At 47.8% G+C, this 27,524-nt stretch overlaps 1 protein-coding gene across 1 annotated transcript in view; it reads left to right on the top strand.

Annotated features, from left to right (window-relative positions):
- The first annotated feature begins 4,062 nt into the window (after positions 1 to 4,062).
- Positions 4,063 to 27,524, top strand: part of TSPAN13 (tetraspanin 13) — a 39,036-nt gene continuing 15,574 nt past the window's right edge. Inside the window, exon 1 of the mRNA XM_029071058.2 lies at positions 4,063 to 4,184. Within this exon, the coding sequence (XP_028926891.1) occupies positions 4,122 to 4,184 (63 nt within the window). The 5' untranslated portion in view covers positions 4,063 to 4,121. The remainder of the gene's footprint in view (positions 4,185 to 27,524) is intronic.

Genomic DNA, 27,524 nt, shown 5'->3' with positions numbered 1-27,524 from the left:
AGGCTTTGGAGTCAGAGGTCATGGGTTCGAATCCCGGCTCGGCCACTTGGCAGCTGTGTGACTGTGGGCGAGTCACTTCACTTCTCGGTGCCTCAGTTCCCTCATCTGCAAAATGGGGATGAAGACTGTGAGCCCCACGTGGGACAACCTGATTCCCCTGTGTCTACCCCAGCGCTTAGAACGGTGCTCGGCACATAGTAAGCGCTTAACAGATACCAACATTATTATTATTACTGACCTCCTCCCTGGGCCTGCCATCAATCCCTGGCCAATTCCTACCTCTGGCCTGGAACGCCCTCCCGCCTCACCTCGGCCAAACTAACTCTCTTCCTCCCTTCAAAGCCCTACTGAGAGCTCACCTCCTCCAGGAGGCCTTCCCACACCGACCCCCTTTTTCCTCTGCTCCTCCTCCCCATCCCCCCGACCCCCTCCCTCTGCTCTACCCCTTTTCCCGCCCTAAAACACCTGTGTATATTTGTACATATTTATTATTCTATTTATTTTATCGACGACGTGTATACATCTATAATTCTATTTATCTGTCGTGATGCTATTGATGCCCGTCTACTTGTTTTGTCTTGTCGTCTGTCTCCCCCTTCTAGACCGTGAGCCCGTCGTTGGGTGGACATCGTCTCTCTCTGTGGCCGAACTGTACTCTCCAAGCGCTTAGTACAGGGCTCTGCACACAGTAAGCGCTCAATAAATCCCGTTGAATGAATGAATGAACGAATGAATGTGGGACAAGGGGTTGCGTCCAACCGGATGATCTTGTGTCTATCTACCCCAGTGCTTAATGATCATATTGGTATCTGTTAAGCGCGCACTCTGTGCAGAGCACTGTTCTAAGCGCTGGGGGAGATACGGGGTGATCAGGTTGTCCTACGTGAGGCTCACAGTCTTCATCCCCATTTTACAGATGAGGTAACTGAGGCCCAGAGAGGTTAAAGTGACTTGCCCAGAGTCACACACCTGCCGAGCTTAATACAGTGTCTGGCGCGTAGCGAGCGCTCAACAAATACCACGATTATTATTATTGCAGCAGATGTCCAGTAAACATCAAATGTATTGAGCACGGACTGCGCGCCGAGCACTGTACTAAGCACTTGGAAGAATCCAATGGGACAGATCCATATTTAATGCCCTCCCTCTCTCTCTCGAACGCTAACCTTCTCACTGTACCTCGGTCTCATCTGTCTCGCCGCCAACCTTTCATCCACATCCTATCTCTGGCCTGGAACGTCCTCCCTCCTCGTATCAGGCCGATAATTGCTCTCCCCCGCTTCAAAACCTTATTGAAGGCCCATCTCCTCCAAGAAGCCTTCCCTGAATAATCCCTGACTAATTCTCCCACTCCCTTCTGCACCTTCATTCATCCTCCCTCCCGTCCCCACCTAGATGGATCAGTAATGATAATAATAATAATAATAATAATAATAATGAGGTTGGTATCTGTTAAGCGCTTACTATGTGCCAAACACTGTTCTGAGCGCTGGGGCAGATACAGGGTCATCGGGTCGTCCCACGCGAGGCTCACCGTCTTCATCCCCCCATTTTACAGATGAGGTCACTGAGGCACAGAGAAGTGAAGTGACTCGCCCACGGTCACACCGCTGATAAGTGGCCGAGCCGGGATTCGAACCCATGACCTCTGACTCCCAAGCCCGGGCTCTTTTCACTGAGCCACGCTGCTTCTCTATCTGTCATGTATGTATTTATGTGTTTAGTCAATCTATTTATTCACATCACTTTCATTCAGTCGTATTTATTGAGCACTTACTGTGTGTGTAGAGCACTGTACTAAGCGTTTGTCCGCTGTGGGACCGTGGGCAAGTCACTTTACTTCTCTGAACCTCAGTGACCTCATCTGTAAAACGGGGATTGAGACTGTGAGCCCCACGTGGAACAGGGTCCGTGTCCAACCCGATTTGCTTGGATCCACCCCAGCGCTTAGCACACTACCCGGCACGTAGGAAGTGATTACAACTCAGCGGAAAGAGCCCGGGCTTAGAAGTCACGGGTTCGAATTCCGGCTCTGCTGCTGGTCAGCTGTGTGACCGTGGGCCAGTCACTTCACTTCCTCTGTGCCCGAGTTCCCTCATCTGTAAAATGGGGACGAAGACTGTGAGCCTCAGGTGGGACAACCGGATGACCCTGTGTCTACCCCGGCGCTTAGAACGGTGCTCCGCACATAGTAAGCGCTTAACGAATACCAACGTTATTATTATCATCGTTATTATTATTAAGGCCTGTCATTCATTCACAGTATTTCACTCATTCAAGGCTGTCCATCACCTCGCCCCTTCCTACCTCTCCTCCCTTCTCTCTTTCCACCGCCCACCCGGCCCGCTCCGCTCCTCCGCCGCCCACCTCCTCGCCGTCCCCCGGTCTCGCCCGTCCCGCCGTCGACCCCCGGGTCGCGTCCTCCCGCGGTCCCGGAAGGCCCTCCCTCCTCACCTCCGCCAAACCGATTCTCTTCCCCTCTTCGAAACCCTACTTAAAACTCCCCTCCTCCGAGAGGCCTTCCCAGACCGAGCTCCTCTTCTCCCTCTACTCCCTCTGCCACCCCCCCTTCACCTTTCCCCCCTCTCCCTTCCCACCGTACTCCTCCGCTCGACTGTATGTATGTTCATCACCCCATTTATTTTGTTAATGAAATGTCCATCGCCTCGATTCTATTTAGTGGCCATCGGTTTTTACGAGACGTTCTTCCCCTCGACTCCATTTATCGCCATCGTTCTCGTCTGTCCGTCTCCGATTAGACCGTGAGCCCGTCCGTGGGCAGGGCCGGTCTCTATCCGTTGCCCAGTTGTCCATTCCAAGCGCTTAGTATAGTTAGTGCTCTGCCCATAGTAAGCGCTCAATAAATACCATTGAATGACTACTGATTGAGCGCTTACTATGCGCAGAGCACCGTACTAAGCACTTGGAATGGCAAGTCGGCACCGGAGGGGGACCATCCCCGCCCCATGACGGGCCTCACCGTCTCTCACCCTCTAGATGGTGAACTCGTCGAGGGCGGGAACGGGTCTGTTTGTCGTTATGGCTTACTCTCCCCAGCGTTTAGTACAGTGCTTGGCACCCAGTAAACGCTTACAAACACCATCATCATCATCATCATCATCATTATTAATTTCATTCATGCCCGTCTTCCCCTCTAGACGGTGAGCTCGTTGTCGGGCAGGGATGGTCTCTCTGGGTTGCTGAATTGTCCATTACAGTCCGTGCTCAATAAGTACGAATGAACGAGTGAGTGAGCGAATGAATGAATGAATGAATGAATGAATGAATGAATAAAGAATGAATGCATAAACGACCTAATGAATGAATGAATAAACGAACGAACGAACGAATAAACGAATGAACGAACGAAGGAAGGAAGGAATGAATGAATGAATGAACGAACGAACGAACGAATGAATGAATGAACGAACGAACGAACGAACGAACGAACGAATGAACGAGCGAATGGATGAACGGACGAATGAATGAACGAACGAACGAATGACTGAATGAATGAACGAACGGACGAATGACTGACTGAATGAATGATGGGACGCCCCTCCCTCCCTCACCCCCTCCCTCCTTCACCTGCTGCGGGATGACGTCACCCGGTCCGGGGGGCGGGGCCAGAGCGGGTGACGCCGCCGCATGGATTTGCATACCGCCCCCCCGTCCCCCGCGGCGGCCAATGGGGACGAGGGGGGCGGGGCTCCACGGGGGAGGGGGCGGGACCGGGACGTCCCCGCCGCGATTTGCATGCCCTCCCTCTGTTCCCCGCGGCGGCCAATGGGGGGGGCCGAGGGGCGGGGCTGAGCGGGGGGGGAGGGGTCACCGGGGCGATTTGCATAGGGTTCCTTTGTTCCCCGCGGCGGCCAATGGGGGCCGGAGGGGGTCACCGGGGCGATTTGCATAGGGTTCCTTTGTTCCCCGCGCCGGCCAATGGGAGCCGGGGGGGGCGGAGCCTGGGGGGGGGGCGGGGGCTGCTGCGGGCTCGGCCTCCTCCTCCCCCTGGCGGCCCCTTCTCCCGCAGCCCCGCGCTGCGCTGCCGCCCCTCCTGCCCCTGCTGCCCCTCCTGCCCCTCCTGCCCCTGTCGCTGCTGCCCCTCCTGCCCCCCCGCCACCATGGTGTGCGGCGGCTTTGCCTGCTCCAAGAACTGCCTGTGCGCCCTCAACCTGCTGTACACGGTGAGCACCCCTCCCCTTCCCCCCCCCCGGAGCCGCTCGGCGAACGCCCAGGCTCCGGTGCTGTGCTGAGCGGCGGGCGCGGTGTCCCCGTCGTCGTCCGGCCGTCCGTCCGTCCGTCCGTGTGCGGAGCCCTGGCCCCACCGCTTGGGACGGACGGATGGGCCCCAGCTAGACACGGTCCCTGCCGTTGGACGGGCGCGGGGGCTAATCGTCCCGGCCCCGGGGTGGACGCCACCTCGCCAGGGGATGGGGTTGAGCGCTTACTATGTGCTAAGCGCCGTTCCCGGCGCCGGGGTGGACGCCACCTCATCATGATGGTATAGGTTAAGCGCTTACTATGTGCTAAGCGCCGTTCCCGGCGCCGGGGTGGACGCCACCTCTTGATGGTAGGGGTTTAAGCGCTTACTGTGTGCTAAGCGCCGTTCCCGGCGCCGGGGTGGACGCCACCTCATCATGATGGTATGAATTAAGCGCTTACTATGTGCTAAGCGCCGTTCCCGGCGCCGGGGTGGACGCCACCTCTTGATGGTAGAGGTTTAAGCGCTTACTATGTGCTAAGCGCTGTTCCCGGCGCCGGGGTGGACGCCACCTCATGAGGATGATATGGGTTAAGCGCTTACTATGTGCTAAGCGCCGTTCCCGTCCCCGGGGTGGACGCCACCTCGCCAGGGGATGGGGTTGAGCGCTTACTGTGTGCTAAGCGCCGTTCCCGGCGCCGGGGTGGACGCCACCTCATCATGATGGTATGAATTAAGCGCTTACTATGTGCTAAGCGCCGTTCCCGGCGCCGGGCTGGACGCCACCTCGTGATGGTATAGGTTAAGCGCTTACTATGTGCTAAGCGCCGTTCCCGGCGCCGGGCTGGACGCCACCTCGTGATGATGGCATCGGTTAAGCGCTTACTATGTGCCAAGCGCCGTTCCGTGCACTGGGGTAGACGCGACCTAGTGATGATGGTATGGGTTAAGCGCTTAGTACGTGCTAAGCACTGTTCTGAGCGCCGGGGTGGACACGAGCTAATGATGGTACGGGTTAATAATAATATCGGTATTTGTTAAGCGCTTACTATGGGCCGAGCACTGTCCTGAGCGCTGGGGTAGACACGGGGGAATCAGGTCGTCCCACGGGGGGGCTCACAGTCTTCATTCCCATTTTACAGATGAGGTCACTGAGGCCCAGAGAAGTGAAGCGACTCGCCCACAGTCACACAGATGACAAGTGGCAGATCTGGGATTCGAACCCGTGACCTCTGACTCCCAAGCCCGGGCTCTTTCCACTGAGCCACGCTGCTGCTCCGTTCTGTGCACTGGGTTAGACGCGACCCAATGGTGATGGCATGGGTTAAGCGCTTAGTACGTGCCAAGCACTGTCCTGAGCGCCGGGGTGGACACGACCTAACGATGGCATCTGTTAAGCGCTTACCACGTGCCAGGCGCTGTTCTGAGCGCCGGGGTGGACACGGGCTGATAACGATGGCATGGGTCAAGCGCTTTTTATGTGCCAAACGCTGTTCTGAGCGCCGGGGTGGACACGGGCTGATAAGGATGGCATGGGTTAAGCGCTTATTATGTGCCAAACGCTGTTCTGAGCGCCCGGGTGGACACGAGCTAATGATGATGGTGTTGGTTAAGCGCTTACCGTGTGCCAAGCGCTGTTGCGCCGGAGTAGACACGAGGTCATCAGGTTGCCCCACCTGGGGCTCCGAGTCTTAATCCTCATTTTACAGATGAGGGAATCGAGGCAGGAGGAAGTGAAGTGGCTTGCCCCGGGTCACGCAGCAGACAGGTAGTGGAGGCGGAATTAGAACCCACAACCTCTGACTCTCAAAATCCCCGCTCTTGCCACCAGACCACCTCATCCCGCCTCCACGTGTTGCCTGCCGGGTGACCTTGATTCTGTTTCTTGCCGTTGTTCTGGTCCGCCCGTCTCCCCCGATTAGACCGTGCGCCCGTCGGAGGGCAGGGCCCGTCTCTCTCTGTTACCGATCTGTCCATTCCAAGCGCTTAGTACGGCGCTCTGCGCATAGTAAGCGCTCGATAGATACTATTGAATGGACCTCTCTGGGCCCCCGTCCCCTCATCCGGAAAAGGGGGATTAAGGCCGCGAGCCCCGTAAGGGACGGGGACGGCGTCCAGTCCTGTAGCCACCGCGGGGCACCTCCTCCACGGAGCCTTCCCAGGCTGTCCCACTTTTCCTCGGTTTCCCCCTCCCTTCTGCCTCCCCTTGACTCTCCCCCTTTGCCCTCCCCCCCCGGCCCGCAGCACATAGGTATATATGTTTCCTTCTATAATTCTATTTCTGGTGATGATGTTGGTATTTGTTAGGCGCTTCCTATGTGCAGAGCACTGTTTTATAATAATAAACGTTGGTATTTGTTCAGCGCTTCCTATGGGCCGAGCACTGTCCTGAGCGCTGGGGTAGGCACGGGGGAATCAGGTGGTCCCACGGGGGGCTCACAGGCTTCATCCCCATTTTTACAGATGAGGGAACCGAGGCCCAGAGAAGTGAAGTGACCGGCCCACAGTCACACAGCTGACAGGTGGCCGAGCCGGGATTCGAACCCGTGACCTCTGACTCCAAAGTCCGTGCTCTTTCCACCGAGCCAGGCTTGTACTGAGGTCTGTCTGCCCCCCCCCCCCCCCTTAGACCGTGAGCCTTTGTGGGTGGGGATTGTCCGTCTTTACTTCTCTATTGTGCTTTCCAAGGGCTAAGTACGGCGCTCTGCGCACGGTGAGCGCTCAATAAATGTGACTGAATGAATGAACGCAGTGCCCGTCCTATCGTGAGCGTTCAATACCATTAAAAAAGCCCGAAAAACACTGGGCCCAGGCTTTCCGGTGCAGCCGGAAGGCCGGCCGGTATCCACCGTCGACGGAAAGGGGACCTGTCGCCGTAGAGCGATCGTCAGGCTCATATTTGGACGCGACCGAGGGCCGTCGGCAGGACTCTGAGGCCAGAGCGACGTAGTGACCCTTTCCTGCCGATCGGGTGGCATCTGCTCTAATTAGCTTGGTTACTAATTATAAGACTTCTTTCTTTTTTCCTTCCGGGGACGGGGGAGTCAACCACAGGAGGAGACCGACCTCTTGACGCTAGAGACACGTGTCTCGTTTCAGCACAGAATCCACCTCTGTCTACTCGAGTGGTGCTTATCGTGCACGTTGCTGCATAAAGCGAATGCTGATCCGTGCGGCCGGAGATGGTTTCGGTCGATAGGGAAGCCGTCCTGGCGCTGGCCTAAGATCCCAGTTTATTGCCTCGTTGTAGTCCTTTATCTGCCCCGGGGTTTGCCCCCGGTCCATTAACGCGTGGTCGGTTTCCTCGCTGGGTTCATTTCCCGACCTAGGGAAGAGCGGCTCGGAGAGGTGTCCGCCCGGGCTACGCGAGATCGCCTTTCGGCTCTTTCGGCTCCAGTCACGCGCGGGGATAGGATCCGTCAGCCGCGTCGTCTTTGAATAGGCCAGTGCGTGCGGATGGATGAACGAGATATCTGTAAAGTAGCCCCGTAAGCCATTTTTGAGCCTCGTTTCCTTTCCTGATCCGTTCCGTTTTAGGGGCGTGAGGAAAAAGGGAGGCCGAAAAGCAGTAGAATGAACGTGAAGTGTGCTCGTTTTGTTCTGGTGGTTACATGGTGAGTGGCTCAGTGGAAAGAGCACGGGCTTTGGAGTCAGGGCTCATGAGTTCGAATCCCAGCTCTGCCACTTGTCGGCTGTGTGACTGTGGGCGAGTCTCTTAACCTCTCTGTGCCTCAGTTCCCTCATCTGTAAAAATGGGGGATGAAGACTGTGAGCCCCACGTGGGACGACCCGATTCCCCCGTGTCTACCCCAGCGCTTAGAACGGTGCTCGGCCCATAGTAAGCGCTTAACAAGTACCAACATTATTATTATTATCATTATCCATTCAAATGGCAAGCCATCTTGAACTAACCAGTTCTAGATTGTTTGGCCTGTTTTCTTTTAATGGGGAATCCAGTCAACCGGCAAACGGTTTTTGAATTACGTCCCAGGAGTCAGAGGTCATGGGTTCAAATCCCGACTCTGCCACTTGTCAGCTGTGTGACTGTGGGCAGGTCACTTCACTTCTCTGGGCCTCGGTTCCCTCATCTGTAAAATGGGGATTAAGACTGTGAGCCCCACGTGGGACAACCCGGTGACCCCGTAACTCCCCCAGCGCTTAGAACAGTGCTCTGCACATAGTAAGCGCTTAACAAATAACACTATTAAGCCAGCGAAGAGAAGCGGCGTGGCTCAGTGGAAAGAGCACGGGCTTTGGAGTCAGCGGTCATGGGTTCAAATCCCGACTCTGCCACTTGTCAGCTGTGTGACTGTGGGCAAGTCACTTCACTTCTCTGGGCCTCGGTTCCCTCATCTGTAAAATGGGGATTAAGACTGTGAGCCCCACGTGGGACAACCTGGTGACCCCGTATCTCCCCCAGCGCTTAGAACAGTGCTCTGCACATAGTAAGCGCTTAACAAATAACACTATTAAGCCAGCGAAGAGAAGCGGCGTGGCTCAGTGGAAAGAGCACGGGCTTTGGAGTCAGCGGTCATGGGTTCGAATCCTGCTCTGCCACTTGTCAGCTGTGTGACTGCGGGCAAGTCATTTAACTTCTCTGGGCCTCAGTTCCCTCATCTGTAAAATGGGGATTAATAATAATGATAATAACGTTGGTATTTGTTAAGCGCTTACTATGTGCAGAGCACCGTTCTAAGCGCTGGGGTAGACACAGGGGAATCAGGTTCTCCCACGTGGGGCTCACAGTCTGAATCCCCATTTTACAGATGAGGTAACTGAGGCACAGAGACTTGACAAATAACATGATTAAACCACATGGACTGATGAAAGGTTACCCTATATTTATACCCGAACGGGGTCTCCAGTTTTCACGGTCCATAAGCGGGCACAGTCATACCCACGAGGTGGGGAATTCATAATAATAATAATAATGGTGGTATTTGTTAAGCGCTTACTATGGGCCGAGCACTGTTCTAAGCGCTGGGATAGACACAGGGGAATCAGGTCGTCCCACGTGGGGCTCACAGTCTTAATCCCCATTGTACAGATGAGGGAACTGAGACACGGAGAAGTGAAGTGACTCGCCCACAGTCACACAGCTGACAAGTGGCAGAGCTGGGATTCGAACTCATGAGCCCTGACTCCAAAGCCCGTGCTCTTTCCACTGCGCCATGCTTCTATCACGGATCTAAGGCTGTTACTTATTTAGATTTTTTTGTTTATTTAGATAGCGGGTTTCATTATTGGAAGGTGGGGGGCAAAAATGGGTTAAGATCGAAGCCGTGTCTGGTAAAGTCAGGTAGACATCTGAATTTGTCCTTTGAATCGCTAACCTGCCTCCACCATCAATTCAGAAGTGAGCCTGCAGCTGGAGAGGGAGGGGGAATCTAATACTTGTTGAGACCCATTCAGCCTTGACCGGTAAACTGAGAGATGGAAATGCCAGGGTCAGATGGCACGAGAGCCACTATCCGGGAGTGATTCCGGGTTGAGAATTCCAGGGAGGTTTTTCCAAGACTGAGCATAGCAGATGGCAGTGTAGAAATAGAGGGAACGGGAGGAAAACACTCTGATAATCAAACAGTAGCATTTGAGCAGAGCACTGTACCGGGCACCTGAGAGAGTGCAGAAAGAAGAGCTGACCCTGGCCATAGACATTTACAATTTTCATTATTATTATTATTATTAAGCCCTTACTGTGCGTCAAGTGCTCTTCTGAGCTCTGGGGTAGATATAAGTTTATTCTGCCCCAGTTGGGGCTCAAATCTAAATAGGAGGGAGGACAGGTATTGAATTCCCATTCTACAGTTGAGAAAACTGAGGCACAGAGAAATTGTGACTTGTCCAACTACACAGCAAGTAGTTGGCAGAGGTGTGATTAGAACCCAGCTTTTCAGACTTCCAGGCCCGTGCTCTTTTCGCCAGACCGTGCTGCTTCTCAACGATTTAGTAGATTCTCCAGTTGAGAAACCCCGAACCAGACTGGGTGTGACTAACTTTATCCTCAGCCAATTCTGTCCCCAAAAGTGTGTCACCAAAGCCGAGGCGGTATTTGAGAGTGAGGGACTCTGAGGCCCCGGGTTAGGCATTGGCCATCTTTTTCTCTGTGGAGACGGGAGACTGATGTGGCCCATTGTTTTTTCCAGCAAGTCCCAAGACCAGGAGATTGGGGATAAGATGTCCAAATAAGATAACAGGCCCATAATCCCTTCTTGCCCCCTTCTGCCCCGAACTGCTTGTCCCTAGATTCCCGCGGATTTCGCCGCTTAAATTTTAGGGTTGGAGGCTTTAGCCATGGGCGTGGCATTTGTTCATTCATTCATTCATTCAACAGTATTTATCGAGCGCTTACTATGTGCAGAGCACTGTACTAAGCGCTTGGAATGTACACATCGGCAACAGATAGAGACAGTCCCTGCCCTTTGAAGGGCTTACGGTCTAATTGGGGGAGACGGGCAGACGAGAACAATGGCAACAGAGTCGAGGGGAAGAACATCTCATTAAAACAATGGCAAATAAATAGAATCAGGGTGATGTACATCTCATTAAACAAAATAAATAGGGTGATGAAGATATTTCGTCCCAGTTCTCTCCCTGCCTTCTGGCAGGATGGGCGAGGATTTCATCTGCTGGGAAGGCGGGGATGTGTGCGCCGCACTCTAGGGAAGCCAGAAGAAAGCAAACTGGGGTACAGGATGGAGTTTACTAAACTCATCTGCCTAGAGTTGTTTAGCCCTTACTACATGTCAAGCACTGTTTTAAGGTGTATTCTTCAAGTAACTACGCTGGGATTCTGGGGCAGGGGTGTTGTGGTTTCTGGGGGGGTTCTTAGAGAAACCCTGGTATATTATCGATGGGGGTTGTTTGTCGGCCACATAAGGGAGTTGAGAGCAGGTCACCTTCTTCTCGTGTTTAATGGCCCGGGAAGCCTAAAGTTGTTGAGGATGCCAGATTCAGCCCAGAGGGGCAGATCTTCCCAACTCTAGCCAAATGTAGGATGGGCAAAACCAGATCAGCCCTTTACCAAACCAGAGGTTTATCCCGATATTCATTTTATTCTATTATATGGTCGTCATAAATAATTCCAAAGACTTCAACTGAATCTGAAGGAGACTTCTGAACTGCTTACTTTGCTTTCTGCAAATGGACTGCCTTCACTTCTGAGAGTAAATTTGATCTCTGAAGATCAGTCATCTCTTTAGATTTATTTAAACATGCATTATATAAATGTCCTCTGTATTGGAAGATGACACCACCACCAGTGAAGTCTTCCTAAGGAGAAGGCCGGGGGCGGGGAGGACTGTGGGTGTGTGAAGGCCGGTACTTGAATAACAGTCAGAAAGAGGGTTGTATAAACACAGCCTACCTGCACTTTCCTGTTAAATATGAAGATCGTATCTTGAGATGATTGTATATGGATTTAAAATGGTATATTTTCCCCCATCTCCCATAGCATTTTTATTCCCAGTGAACATTAAAATATTTTGAGACAAGAAGAGCCGGAGATGGAAAATAATGACCAGTTTGAACACTTAAAGCTGGGAGACCTGAATATTGAGACGCTTTGTATTTCTCTTGAGCTGAATAGCCGAACATTTAATCAGTTTTACTTGGTGGTAAATACTATGCCCCCGTTGGGGATAATTCTGAGAGATGAAAAAATGACTGGCCATTAAATACCACACCCAAGAGGGTAAAAAACATATGCAGTTTATCACCCCAGAAAATTGGGAGGTCAGAAATATCGATTGGTCCCTGAAGGAAGGTGTAGATAAAGTTTATGGGTAATACCTGTTCTCTCTCCAACTTCGATTGTGAGCCCTTGTGGGACAGGGAATGTGTCTGATCTTATTGTTTTGTCCCCAACCCGGTTTTTAGTACAATGCTTAGCACGTAGTAAGAACTTAACATAAAAATAATAATAACAACAACAACAATAATAATAGATCTATAGTGGGTTTTTTTTTTAGCAGAGAGGTTGAGAAACTTCAGGCAGGATGGCTCTAACCTTGAGAGAGATATAGGGCAAGCAACTGTCTAACTGTTCCTCCCATTAGTTTTTAGAGCTTCTGTTGGAAAGGGAGGAACAAGCGGGGCATCACTTATTACAGAGTATTGCGATGAAATCTCTCCCGTAGAACTGGAGGATGAACGGAAAAAATAAATCTTCCTGAAAAATAACTTTTAAGATGATAAATCGTTTTCTAATACTAGGTCTTTTTTAAATCTATATTCCTCCAGTGGATCTCTGCCACTCACCACGTGAACCCAAGCAGTTCAGGGCTGTAGAAGCAATGTGCTTGTATTTTGGGTTCCTTTAAAATGCAACAGCTTGAAATTCAAACTAAAAACACTGGGAGGTGGAGGCTTTGGGAGAGACCATTCAGTATGGAGAAAAGGTTCCGCTGATTCTTCTGAGGCAACTTTTCCTTACTCGGTTGACTCTCTTCTACTCGTAAACTTCCCATAAGGCCAGAATTTAGGACGGGCTCACAGGATGTTTTCTATCCATTAAATCTGAGTTGCAAGATTTTCTTGGTACATAATGTACGTCCGTAATCCACTCTGTCCTGCAAGTGCTTTCTGAATGATCAAATTTGGTGAAGGTTGTGGCCAAACTAAGCAATCTCCTTGAAGCCAGATCAAATATTTGAATAATCAGAACACAATAAGTGCAGTCTTTATACTACCTCATTCTTTGGCATTACTTTAGTCCAAGCTCCAAAGAAAAAGAAAAAAAAAATGGAGACAGGCTTCAAAGAAAGAAAAAGGTTGGAACACACAATGAGATGCGGCAAGAGAACTTTATAGATTTTTGCCAAGCCCTGTGCAATTAAGACTGGAGACTTCAGAATCTTGGGAACCTAATTCTCTCACCCAGAATTGTGGAATTCAAACCAAGTAAAGCTAAACTAGGATTAATATAGTGAATATCTCTGTGACTAAAATTTTGTATAAGAGAAACAGATTGCACTTTTCAACTACTTTCTTGGGCCACCTGGAAAATGACAAAGGTTGGATAAACCCGCAGAATTTTTGAAGTGTCTAGTCATCCCAGCTCCAAAGGCTCAAAATAAAAAATGGGGACCCAGTGTGGAATGTGGTAAGAGATTGAAAGTCAGGAGACCCAAGTTCTAATCCTTCCTCTCCAACTGGCGCACTGTGTGACTTTGGACAAGTCCCTTAAATGCCCAGTTCCTCACTTTCCTCATCTGTAAAATGGGGATAAAATGCCCATTCACCCTCCCTCCTAGATTGTGAGGTTCGTCTGGGACAGGGATTGAAATGAATCCGATTATCTTGTATCTACCCTAGTGTTTGACACATAGTAAGTGCTTAACAGATATCATCGTGATTATTATCATATCACATGACTAAATAAACTGTTCAAAGTAGAAAGCTGGACACCTACGGCATGGGTACTTTCTGGAGATTTTGTTCTTCCTGATCGTAATTTGTAGTCAGAACCGGGAAGCCCCGGTTCTGACTAATCACAGCACTTGGCCCAACTAAAATCAAAACCAATCCTAGTTCCTCCCAGATAATTCTCAAGGCATGTGGTGATGCAGCGTGGCTTAGTGGAAAGAACACGGGCTTGGGAGTCGGAGGTCATGGGTTCTAACCCCCACTCCGCCACTTGTCTGCTGTGTGACCTTGGGCAAGTCACTGAAATCTCTGTGCCTCAGTTACCTCATCTGTAAAAATGGGGATTAGAAAATGTGAGCTCCACGTGGGACAATCTGACTACCCTGTATCTACCTCAGCGCTTAGAACTGTGCTGTGCACATAGTAAGTGCTTAACAAATACCCTAATTGTTATTATTATTATGTCCCACTAATGGTGCTGCCACCCCATGAGATCTGTGAGGTTGAAGGGCAGGGAGAAGTCTCCCATCACAGGTGCCCGAGGGCCACTCCTACCTGGGAGAGTTTACATTGGCTTATTCCCCGTGGACCTCAGAGAGCTCAATCCAGCGATCCGGACACATTATCCCGGCTCTGCCACTTGTCAGCTGCTCTGCCACTTGTCAGCTGTGTGACTGTGGGCAAGTCACTTAACTTCTCTGTGTCTCAGTTACCTCATCTGGAAAATGGGGATTCAGACCGTGAGCCTCACTTGGGACAACCTGATTACCCTGTATCTCCCCCAGCGCTTAGAACAGTGCTCTGCACGTAGTAAGCGCTTAATAAATACCAACATTATTGTCTATCGGTTGCCGAAGTGTACATTCCAAGCGCTTAGTACAGTGCTCTGCACATAGTAAGCGCTCAATAAATACTATTGAATGAATGATCCTATCCCACCTGGATGACTGTATCAGCCGCCTTGCCGACCTCCCAGCCTCCTGTCTCTCCAGTCCGGTCCATCCTTCATTCTGCTGCCTGGATCATTTTTCTACAAAATCATTCAGTCCATGTTTCCCCACTCCTCAAGAACCTCCAGTAGTTACCCATCCACCTCCGCATAAAACAAATACCTTCCCGGCAACTTCAAAGTACTCGATGCCCTTGTCCTCTCCTACCTCATCTCGCACCTCTATTATAACCCAGCCCACACACTTTGCTCCTTTAATGCCAACCTGCTCACTGTACCTTGATCTTGTCTATCTCGTCACCAACCTCTCGTCCGTGTCCTCCCCCTTCATATCTGACAATGTCCCTCTCCACCTTGGAAACTTTATCGAAAGCACATCTCCTCCGAGAGGCCTTCTCTGTCCAAGCCCTCTTTTCCTCTTCCCCCATTCCCTTTGGCATCACCTTGATTTGCTCCTTTTATTCACCCCCCATCCCAGCCCCACAACACCTATGTACAGATCTGTAATTTTATTTATCTTCATTAATGCCTGTCCCCCGTCTAGACCGTAAGCTTTATATGGGCAGGGAATGTGTCTGTTATATTGTACTCTCCCAGATGCTTAGTACGGTGCTCTGCACACAGTAAACACTCAAAATTATGATTGATTTCTATTGTTTACAGCCCTAGAAAAGGCTCTGTTTAACTTTTGGCTCAGGTCAATCATGGTTTTTATTGAGCACTTACTATGTGCAAAGCGGTATTCTAAGCTCTTAGGAGAGGGCAGTGCAAGAGAATTAGCAGACACATTCCCTGTCCATAATGAGTTATATCTTTGAAAAACTTGATCTAAGACTTTTCCCAGACTAATTATGGGGGAATAGCCATAAAAAAAGAGTTTCTGGATATTTCCTTCCCTTCCTCAAGATGTGTTTGTTGAAATTGATTGAGATTGTAATTGACTTTGTAACCAGGGGACTTGACATTATCTTTCTTCAGAGGTTTAAAGGCTATATGAACGTGCATAATACCAGTAATAAATAGTAATTTTTAAACACTTGCTAGGTGCAAAGCACTGTACCAAACCCTGGGAAAGTACATGGGTGAGAGCTGTGCTTTGCACCCACTAGGTGTTTGATAAATGAAGCTTAGCCAAGTACGGGTGTCTGAGCTTCGTAACTGATAAAAATTTCAGTTAATAAGGCTAATTGGGGAAACTCCTGGAATAAACAGGGTTGGTGCTATATTCTTTTTTTTTTTGAATACCCACCTTTTTGTTCTGGCCTTTGTGATTTGTGAAGACCTCTCAGATCAGATATAAAATGAGTTTACTCATGTATATAATTCAGACCCTATGGGAGAATAAAATGCTGTTTATCAGAGTCTTATTCAATTGTATTTATTGAGCACTTACTGTGTGCAGAGTACTGTACTAAGCACTTATTGGTAACTGAGAATCTACCAGATGGAAACAAATGAAGAATGATAGATCTTGCAGACTATTCTTGGGCTGCATTTTTTTACTGGTGTACCCTTCAATGCCAACATTATTCTCACGTACTTTTTAATGGTATTTAAGTGCTTATTATGTACAAGGCCGCATACTAAGTGCTTGGATAGATACAAGCTAATATGGATGCAGTCTGTGTTCCACGGGGGTGGGAAGGTGGGTTCATACTCTTAATCCCCATTTTACAGATGAAGTGACAGAGACATAGAGGCCAAGATCACCCAGCAGGCAAATTTCAGAGTCAGGATTGTGTCTCAATGGAAAGAGCCTGGGCTTCAGAGTCAGAGGTCATGGGTTCGACTCCTGGCTCTGCCACTTGTCAGCTGTGTGACTGTGGGCAAGTCACAACTTCTCTGTGCCTCAGTTACCTCATCTGTAAAATGGGGATTAACTGTGAGCCTCATGTGGGACAACCTGATTACCCTGTATCTCCCCCAGCGCTTAGCACAGTGCTCTGCACATAGTAAGCACTTAATAAATGCCAACATTATTATTAACTCAGGTCCTTCTGAATCCTTGGCCTCTGCTCTATCCACTACTGCTTCTCTAAACTGAGTTTCTATTTGGTGCTTTTATTGCAGACTTTCCCTCTGTTAGAAATGTGTCCCTCCATTTTTCCTTTCTCAAAATGGCTGGTTCTAAATTGAAAAGAAACATATTTTCATAACCTCACAAGTTCAAAAATAATAAGAATAATAATTATGGTACTTACTCAGCACTTATGTGCCAGGCCACTGTTCAAAGTGCTGAAGTAGATACAAGATAATCAGGTTGGACACAGGCCCTGTCCCAGATAGGGTTTACAGCTTAATCCCCATTTTACAGATGAGGTAACTGAGGCCCAGGGAAGGGAAGTGGCTTGCCCAAGGTCACCCAGAAGAAAAGTGGGGGAGTCAGGATTAGAACCCACCTCCTCAGACTCCCAGGCCCATGCGCTATCCACTAGGCCATGCTGCTTCTCAGTACAAGTTCTTCCTCCTCCATGTTGGGCAACCTGTTTCTCTTGTATCTCCCCTAATTCTTAGAACAGTGCTTGACACATAGTAAGCGGTCAACAAATACCATAATTAATTCCAAAAACAATGAAAGATGACTAAGAACATCAGCGGCTCTGAGAAACAGCGTGGCCTAATGGAAAGAGTTCAGATTTGGGAGTCTAGAGTACTTGGATTCTAATCCTGGTTCCACCATTTGTGTCTGCAGTGGGACTTTGGGCAAGTCTCTTCACTTCTTTGTGCCTCAGTTACCTCAACTGTAAAATGGGGATTAAGACTGTGAGCCCCAAGTGGAACATGGGCTATGTTCAGCCTGATTCTCTTGACTCTATCCCAGCACGTAATGCAGTGCCTGGCACAGAGTAAGTGCTTAACAAATGCCATTAAAAAAATGAATAGGATCTTTCAGTGGGAATGACTAAAGCAAAGTCTCTTTCCATCCCGCCATCACTAGCCTGATTGGAATGATACTGACAAGATATTAGCTGGCTCCCACTGCAGTGAAGAAGATGGACAGCCTCAAAGCCCAGTTGATGATGAGAGTTTTGGAAAGAAATAATGTTGGTATTTGTTAAGCGCTTACTATGTGCAGAGCACTGTTCTAAGCTCTGGGATAGACATAGGGGAATCAGGTTGTCCCACATGGGGCTCACAGTCTTAATCCCCATTTTACAGATGAGGTAACTGAGGCCCAGAGAAGTTAAGTGACTTGGCCACAGCCACACAGCCGACAAGGGGCAGAGCTGGGATTCGAACTCATGACCTCTGACTCCAAAGCCTGTGCTCTTTCCAATGAGCCACGCTGCTTCTCTAAGAAAGCAGGAAGTTGTGAGAGGAAGCCAGGTTGATTAGTGTCATTGAGCAGATGTTGGTTTTTTTTTTTTTTTCAAAAGTTCTTCCACTTCAGTTCTGTTTTATAGAGATTTGAATCTGGTGTGAATTTTTTTAATGCGAATAGGTTGATGTAATAATAATAATTGTGGTATTTGTTAAGCAAATATTACGAGCCTTGTTTTTATGTCTGTCAATCCTCCCCCCACCCCATTGTGGGCAGGGATTGTCTCTCTTGCTGAATTGTTCTTTCCAAGCGCTTAGTACAGTTTTCTGCACACAGTAAGTGGTCAGTAAATACCATTGAATGAATAAATGGAGTTCTGGGTCCATACAACCTAATCAGGTTGGACCTGTTTCTTGTCCCACATGAGGTTCCCATTCTAAGGGGAAGGGAGAAGAGGTATTCTATAGATGAGGAAACTGAGGCACAGAGACGTTAAGTGACTTGCTCAAGGTTACACGGCAGGCAAATGGCAGAACTGAGATTAGAACCCAGGTCCCCTGGCTCTTTCCAGTGGGCCAAGCTTAAGGAACTGCTTGGTTAAACTAGAGAAAAATTATGCAAAATTGGAGCCCCTTTAAGTGAGGAAATCTGGACTAACAATTTCAGTTGAGTGCCCTTCCCGCTGTTTGTGGGCCCTAACATTTCCAGGTGACACAGCTGAAGTGATATTTGCAGGCTCACTTGTGGATCAAGAATGTCTTTAGGGCATCCAGATACTTGATACTTTGTTGAAATGGTTTCATGCTTCCCGTGCCATTAAACGCTAGAAGAAGGTGACCCGCTCTCATCTCCCTTATGTTGCCGACAACTGAACCGCCCCCCCCATCGATAGCATCCCCGGGTCTTTCTAAGAACCCCCCAAAAGCCACAACTGCCCTGCCTCAGGATCCCAGCAGAGTTAGTGGAAGAATGTGCTTTAGGAGAGTGCTTGACAGTTAACACTTAACAAATGCCATAAAAAAAAGAGCCAGCTAGAAGAAGGACCAAAGCAATGTTGTTTACTGGAGTCAGGTATGATGGAGTTGTGCCATTCCATACTGGTATCCCTGCCTGTTATTCCCTCCACCCTCAGGGTGGGGTCGAGAGGCCTCCCTATCCCCCATCCATCCTGCCCACCCTCCTGCAATATTCCAAGCCCCTTTGGGGATCCCCCCTGCAGGCAGGTCTCCTCATCTATGAGAAGGAGCCTGGCTCAGTGGATAGAGAACAGACCTAGGAGTCAGAAGGAGCTGGGCTCTAATCCCGACTCCACCCCTTGTCTGCTGTGTGATCTAGAGTAAGTCACTTCATTTCTCTGGGCCTCAGTTTACTCCTCTGTAGAATGGGGATAGCGACTATGTCCAACCCGAGTCACTTAACCTCTCTGGGCCTCAGTTACCTCATCTGTAAAATAAGGATTAAGACTGTGAGCCCCATGTGGGACAACCTGATTCCCCCGTGTCTCCTCCAGTGCTTAGAACAGTGCTCTGCACATAGTAAGCGCTTAACAAATACCAACATTATTATTATTAGTTACCTCATCTGAAAAATGGGATGAAGTCTGTGAGCCCCATGTGGGACAACCTGATCACCTTGTATCCCCCCCAGCGCTTAGAACAGTGCTTTGCACATAGTAAGAGCTTAACAAATAACAACATTATTATTATTATTACCCCAGCGCTTCATGCAGTGCCTGGCACATGATAGGTGCTTAACAAATACCATTATCATTATTATTATTAGATGGCCCCGGGGCATTTCGGAATTGTGTCCAAATAGTTTGGGGATGTTTTCTGCCTGAGATTGTGGCACCTGCTTTTCAGCCTCCTGGGAAGGGTCAAGTTTAAGCCCTGGCCAAGAACTTTTTCCAATCCAGAACATAATAATAATATTTAAGTGCTTACTAGGTGCCAAGCACTGTGCTAAACACTGAGGTGGATAGAAGATCATCAGATCAGACACAATCCCTGTCCCATACGGTATTCACAGTCCAGAGGGAAGGGAGAAGAGGCACCGAATCCCCATTTTACACATGAGGAAATGAAAGCACATGATTTGCCCAACGTCAGACAGCAGGCAAGTGGTGAGGCTGGGGTGAGAACCCAAGTCTTCTGACTCCCAGACCTGAGAATCTTTCCACTAGGCCTTGCTGCTTTTTGTGAGGCCTCCTTGCCATCAGAGAGAACTAAGCAGCCATAATTGGGATGTCACCCAACCCCCCTACCTGACTCAGTGATCCTGGAGCAGCGAAGGAAGTGGTGGAGGGGTAGGAAGGATATGGGGAAGAGGGGGTGCTTGTGGGGAGGGGTCTGGAGGAGGAGCCAAGATTTATATTTAGGATTTTACAAATTGCTCCTATTGAGTGCTCAGTCAATGCCATTATCCCCACCAGAGCACTTGACTCTGGATATGAATTTTATCGTCCAGTTGCCCCCTCCCCCCATAGTCGTGGTTAGTGACCCATAGGACAAAGATGGGCAAGGCCTCTATAAAATGAGAATTTGTGAACCCCGATGCCAGCCTCATGAGAGGACCAAGTATGCCAATTTTTTTAGGGAAAGTGAAACTAAGATAAATGGATCTTGAGTCACTTGTCCAAGTGAACATGACTCAGGTTTTGTCAAACACACAGGCACAGTAATGGAAAGGATCACTTTAGAGATGTGCCATATGAATGGCAACTGGCAATCTCCCTGCTGTTCTCATCAAGTCCTGATGTGTTGGGTCTCTAAATGGCTTCAAAATGGACGACAACTAGATACCAGCCGTCAACATGACTGATCTAAGGGTCCTAACAGAGGATTCATTCATTCAATCGTATTTATTGAGCGCTTGCTGTGTGCAGAGCACTGTACTAAACGCTTGGAGGATGGATGTGGAGAGAGAGCCAACTGAAGAGAACTTGGAGGAGGAAAGGAAGGAGGGTTAGGGGGGAAACCTGGCAGGAAGAAGCTTCTCTCTGTTAAAAACTTAAAACTTCTTGGGCTCCTTACATTTTGAGCTCCCTTTTTATTCCCCCTGACTCACCACTGCTGACCCTTTCTCCTGCTCGTCAAGGTTTGATGTTTGGTCAGAGATTTCTGACTCTTGAGTTGGAGTTCCTGATAACCAATCGTAAGTGGGGAGAGTGCTGCGAGAGATTTTATCATTACTATTATTATTATTAACAATAATAATAAATACCTATGGTATTGGTTAAGCGCTTACTGTTGAATCTCCCTTTAACAGATGAGGAAACAAAAGGACATGTTTTGCCCAATGTCACAGAGCAGGCAAGTGTACTAAGCATTGGGGTAGATACAAGCAAATTGGGTTTGACACAGTCCCTGTCCCACGCAGGGCTCACAGTCTCAATCCCCATTTTACAGATGAGGAAACTGAAGCACAAAGAATTTAACTGACTTACCCAAGGTCACACAGCAGGCAAGTGGTGGTCAGGATTGGCACCCGTGACCTCCTGACTCCCAAGCCTGTGCTGTATCCAGGGAAGCATTGCGTAGTGGATAGAGCACTGGCCTGGGAGTCAGAAGGTCATGGGTTCTAATCCTGACTCCGCCACTTGTATGCTGCGTGGCCTTGGGCAAGTCAATTAACTTCTCTGGGCCTCAGTTACCACATACGTAAAATGGGGATTAAGATTGTGAGCCCCATGAGGGACAAATACTGTGTCCAACCCAATTGCTTGTATCCACCCCAGGTCTTAATACAATGTCTGGAAGATAGTAAGCGCATAACAAATGCCCACAATTAGTATCATTATTATTATGCCATGCTGCATTGCACCAAGTGGGTAATCAATCAATCAATGGTATTGAGTGCTTGCTAAGTGCAAGTGCAAAGCATTCATTCAGTTGTATTTATTGAGCACTTACTGTGTGCAGAGCACTGTACTAAGCACTTGGAATGTACAATTCGGCAACAGATAGAGACAATCCCTGCCCAACAAGGGGCTCACTGTCTAAAAGAGCACTGTATTAAGCAGATGGGAGAGTACAATACAACAAAATTAGCAGACACATTCCCTGCCCCTAACGAGCTTAAAGTCTAGGATAAGTAAATAAATAAGTACTGATCCCACTATCAGTCTCAGTAATATATTTATCTTAATGTGTCTCCCCCAGGCGCCTTGTGGGCATTCATTCATTCATTCATTCAGTCATCATTATTGAGCGCTTACTGTGGGCAAAGCACTGTACTAAGCACAGGGGGCAGGTCTACCAACTCTGTTGTGCTCTCCCAAGTGCTTAGTACAGTGCTGTGCACACCATAAGCATTCAGTAAATGCTATTGACTGCTCAGCCCACAATACCTGTGGTCACTTGGCTCACCCAGGTCAGGGCAGTGATTTCCTGTGCATGTCACTAGCTGAGAGGTATGGCGTGGGCAGGCTACAGATATGGCTACCTCAAACAGGAGGAATGACTAGATAAGACAGAATACATCCTTTTCATTGGATTTTTAGGTTATTCCCTGACTCTCTTCAAATTATCCTTGCTGCCTGTTCATGTTGAGTCCACTTGCACTGTGTTGCTTGGCTGATGGAAAGGTATTGGTCCAGAGTGGTGTGGGCACATTTCTATCTATCTGCAAACTCCTCTGGGCTCACGTTTCCATGACGACTGAAAATCAGACCTTCAGTTCTAAACGCTACAGCCTTTTCCTGTCTGGGAGCCCACAGCCCTGTCTATATATGTCCATTCGATTGAGCTCTTGACTTTATTTGGATTGCATTTATTTCCCCCCCCCCACCTTGGCCTCATAGCACTTTTGAAAATATTTGTAAATTATTTATAAGAATGTATGTCTCCCCCTCTAGACTATATACTTTGTGCTCTGCACACAGTAAGCGCTCAGTGAATACCATCCATTCCACAGCTTGATCATTTTTCCATGTCTGTTGCCCCCCTCCTTCCCTCCGCCCTCCCACCAAAAAGTGTGAGCTCCTTGTGGGCAGCTAATGTGTCTTGTGCTTCTGTTGTGCTTCTCAAGAACTTCTTATAGCACATTGAGTCAGTATGTGCTCAATAAATACTGTTATGACTACCACATTTCTCTAGTTTCTTCTGAAATCATGCAGCTTGGGCAAAGTGGCCAAGCAGCATAGGCTAGTGGCTAGAACCCGGGCCTGGGAGTCGGAAGAACGCTATCACTCAGCACAGTACCTGGCATGTAGTAAGCACTTAAACGACTACCATAAAAAAGTGTTGAACATCTCTGCTTTTTAGCGATATAGAGGAATTGGATATTTGATTCTGAAATCTTCCTGAAATTTTGTGGTAAGGGGGAAATTGCAATCTTTTACTCTTGCATCCCTATCATTCACCAAGAGCTGATTTAGATTTGGAAATGTGGATACTTTCTATCTGCTTGATTTTTTTATTTTTTTTTTGGTTAATGAGTTTTTGATAATTAAGAGTCTAGGTAACCATTGCATTAGTTGGCATCAGATTATAAAATTTCACCTTCAGGCAGCATAGTTTATTTCTGAACCTGAAGTGAGTGCCAAAGTAGCATGGTAAAGGGTTTGAGGAAATTCCTCTAAAGCCAGGAAGAAAATTATACATTTTTCCCATCTATTTCAAACTTCAGAACTGTAATGCTCCCCCATCCCCATTTCCTACAGTCTTCAAAATTGGATTACTCAAAAGTGTGGATAACTCAGTTTTTTGAAACAAAAATCACTGATTTTAGGATTATGGCTTTTCACAGCTGTTCTGAGGGAAGGGAGGCATTTTATTCTCTGTTACTGACTGAAAGGAATAGAATAGACAAGAAATTTTTAGCATGGGAGGGCAGGTGGCTTAAAATTTTGCTGAAACATTTAAAGCTGTTCCAGCTACAGTGAGCTTAGTTTTTTTCCCCCTTTTTTGATGAGTGTAGAAGGTCAAGTACCTATGACTGTGCGGAGAAAGATGCAATAGCAAAAGAGTTCATACATTTTTTTTTATAACACCTTTGCTCATGCAGTACTAGACAAGTGATAGTTGAAAAGAGGGACATATTTATTTGTATATGATAAAGTTTATTGATGGGGAAACTGATGTCAGCCTGGTTAAAATGTTCTACCTAAGATAAACCGTATGCAAATAGAAAAGAATAATGGAGACCCGGATCTATTTTCCTAACTCTGAATGATGTTGACATTTGGGTCTTCCTCCTTAGTTTTAAATGCTAAATGGGGCAGAGCTTCAGGGTTTGCCCAGGTAATTTAAGTTAAAGGTCACAGATGGAGGTCTGTCTATTTCTGATCAGTAACTCGAAGTTTCCCAAGTGTTGTCCCCTTATTTTGAGGGTTGTCTCTGATCAGATTTCTCCTAGTCCAAGCCCAACAGTCGCCATAATTGTGACCGCTTAACTGAGACTCCCCCCCCCCCCCCCCCCCCCCCCCGCCCAAAAACCTTTTGCATTTCTCCCCCAACAACTTTTGCTGCTTACCTAAACAGTGCACACCCAAGATAAGAAAAAAGAAACACCCTCCAAAAGCAGATTGCAGTGTTTTAATGGGCTCTCACCAATTCATAACGAGGAGAAGGCCTGTTTATAGCATTATATTATACTCTCAAAGCATTTAGTGCTCTGCACACAGTAGGCACTCAATAAATTCGATTGATTTCCTCACCACAGAGCTCCTGTGAACTCAAATCCTGGTTCCCAGTAATGTTATTCCATTTGTTTGCAATTTTTCTTCTATCATTTTTCTCCCTCTCTCTGGACGTGTTTTGCGTTTTCTTTTTGTGAGTGCTCAATGCAGAAAATTGTGGGTCAGAAAACCTTAACCAGCACTTAACTGAATCTCTGTTTTAAGGTGTGTTTCAAATTCGATTAAACAATAGCTAAGAAGGATGTCTTTCCTTTCTCACACTACTATGCTAATCCCTCATCAAAGAAAAGGAACCATGGAAGACCCCTAAAGGCTCATTCAGGCTAAGGAATGTAGGGCAGAAGAAAGGCCCTGAAGTTCGATTGGACAGTTCAGTGCTGTTCATTCTGTGGTTTCTGCAATGAAGATGGATTTGCTGGTTTCAAATTAGTAGGGAAAATGCTATCTGGGCCTTCTATCCAGAGTCTACATGGGATCAGACAAATGGGCCTAATGAGAAATGTTTTCTCTTTGTCTGTTTCCTTTGTGTTTGGCTTTTCTTGGGAATGGGTTTGGGGGAAATGTGAGTGTCGTTGCCACAGGTATGTGCCAGTATTTTCCAGGTGGAGAGGTATCATAGTTTAGTCAATATGGACAGGACAAATGCTGAGGGGCAAATGCTAACTCACATGTCGATATGGGAATTAAAATTATATATTTTTATGGTATTTAAATGCTTACTAGGCCATATTCTTTCTCTGAGCCTTTCCCAACTAAATCCTTTTTTCTGTTTTTCTTTTTATGGTATTTGTTAAGCGCTTATTCTGTGCCAGGTACTGTACTATGCTCTGGGGTGGATACCAGCGAATCAGGTTGGACATAGTCACTGTCCCACATGGGGCTCACAGTCTTAATCCCCATTATACAGATGAGGTAACCGAGGCACAGAGAAGTCGTCAATCATATTTATTGAGCACTTGCCGTGTGCAGGACGCTGTACTAAGCTCTTGGGAGAGTACACTGTAGCAGACATTCCCTGCCCACATCGAGCTTTACAGTGACTTGCCCAAGGTCACACAGCAGACAAGTGGTGTGGCAGAATTAGAACCCAGGTCTTTCTGACTCCTAGGCTCATGGTCTATCCTCTAAGCCACACTGCTCTTTTCCTCTACTCTTTCCTCAGCTGGTTATGCCTCCTGTTCTGCCCTTTTCCTCTTTTCCTCCTTTCTTGTTCTTCCCACAACCCAGTGGTCAGAGAGAATCGGTTGATTTGCATTTGGATCTGTACCCCTTAAGCACTTGATATTCGCCCCACTGCACGTCTGTACCTAAAGTATTTAAGCGCTTACTATGTGCCAGGCACTGGACTCCATCTCCTCCCTCATTTTCCCTATCTATTTTCATGCCTGTTTCCCCCCTGCTAGATTGTAAACTGACTGAGCAGGGAGGGTGTCTTACCAATAGTACTCTCCAAACTCTTAGAATAGTGCTCTGCACACAACACTGGATAAATATTGATTAAAAATTAATTTAGCTCATGGGCATTACTTCAAAAGCTGCTTCTTAAGGAACCACTGTGATCTTTATCGTTGCATTTCTGTGACTGTTTTCCTCCAATTCTTGTTCTAGGCCTTCACCAAAACATATCCTTGTGTGCCCATAACTGCCCTTATGATGCGTTGGTTGAAGAGGCAGTATTTGCTTGACAAACTTTTCAGCCTATTTTCTTTGAGCTTCCCTCTCCACTAGTCAGAGACCATTTTAATCCCAGCGGTTCCACGATTAACCTTCCTTTGTTTTTAAAAGTAAACAGGAAGGGTTGGAGTTTCCTGCTCGCACAAACCTTGCTTTCTACGAGTTATCGGATCCATAATCTGGTTTATCCACATTACATCTCCCAAAGGAAGGAAATCATTTCTTATGTGTCTGAATTTACTTTCTGTTTCAAATTAGTTTCTAGGGATATGTGACGCTGAAGAAAGGCGCCCTCCAGGTCCTCTGGGAAGAAGCTGATGGAGACGAACCAATGAACTAAACTAATTTATTGATTTAGGCCCATTAATTTCTCTCTCTCCCTTAAGGCTGTGAGCTCATTGTGAGCAGGGAATGTGTCTGTTTATAGTTGGATTGTACTCTCCCAAGCACTTAGTACAGTGCTATGCACCCAGTAAGCGCTCAATAAATATGAATGAATGAGTGAATGAACTAAATGTTCTTGAACTGTGAATGTTATATGATGTAACCCGTCACATGTCATGTATCAGAGGAGGGAGGAGACATCAAGAGATCATGTGGTCATGCCCTCTGGCTCCAGAAGAAGAATGAAGAAAGCGACCATTCCTACCTTAAAGGTCCCCATGTTATGTACCCTTGGGATTTTTATGCCCATTTCCTCCTCTTCAAGTCCTCATTAGATTGTTAGAGCCTTGAGGGCAGGGATTGAGTTTTAATAATAATGACGTTGGTTTTTGTTAAGCGCTTACTATATGCCAAGCACTGTTCTAAGTGCTGGAGTAGATACAAGGTAATCAGGCTGTCCCACATGGGGCTAACAGTCTTTATCCCCACTGAGTTAACTGAGACACAGAGAGGTTAAGTGACTTGCCCAAGGTCACACAGCTGACAAGCGGCGGAGCCGAGATTAGAACCCATGACCTCTGACTCCCAAGCCCGTGCTCTTTCCACTAAGCCACACTGCTTCTCTTTTACACATCAATATGTAGATATATGTATTTATTATGGAATTTAAGTGCTTGCTATGTGTCAGGTGCTGAACTAAGTGCTGAGGTTGATATAGGACAATTGAGTTGGACACAGCCCCTTTCCCCCATAGAGCACACAGTCTTAATCCCCATTTTACAGATGAGGTAATTGAGGCAACAGAGAAGTGAAGTGACTTGCCCAAGGTCACACAGCAGACAAGTGGCAGAGATGGGATTAGAACCCAGGTCCTTCCGACTCCCAGGCCTGTGCTGTAGCCATTAGGCCAAGCTGCCTCGCTTTACTTATTTTGTACCTTTTCAAGTATTTAGTGCAGTAGATGCCTAATAAATAGTATTGCTTGATTAATATGTAGATACTTGTGTTAATATCAAGTGCTTAATACTGTGCTCTGCACACGGTAAGT

Source organism: Ornithorhynchus anatinus, chromosome 8, assembly GCF_004115215.2.
Source record: "Ornithorhynchus anatinus isolate Pmale09 chromosome 8, mOrnAna1.pri.v4, whole genome shotgun sequence".
NCBI lineage: Eukaryota > Metazoa > Chordata > Mammalia > Monotremata > Ornithorhynchidae > Ornithorhynchus > Ornithorhynchus anatinus.
This window is presented reverse-complemented; position numbering and strand designations above follow the sequence as displayed.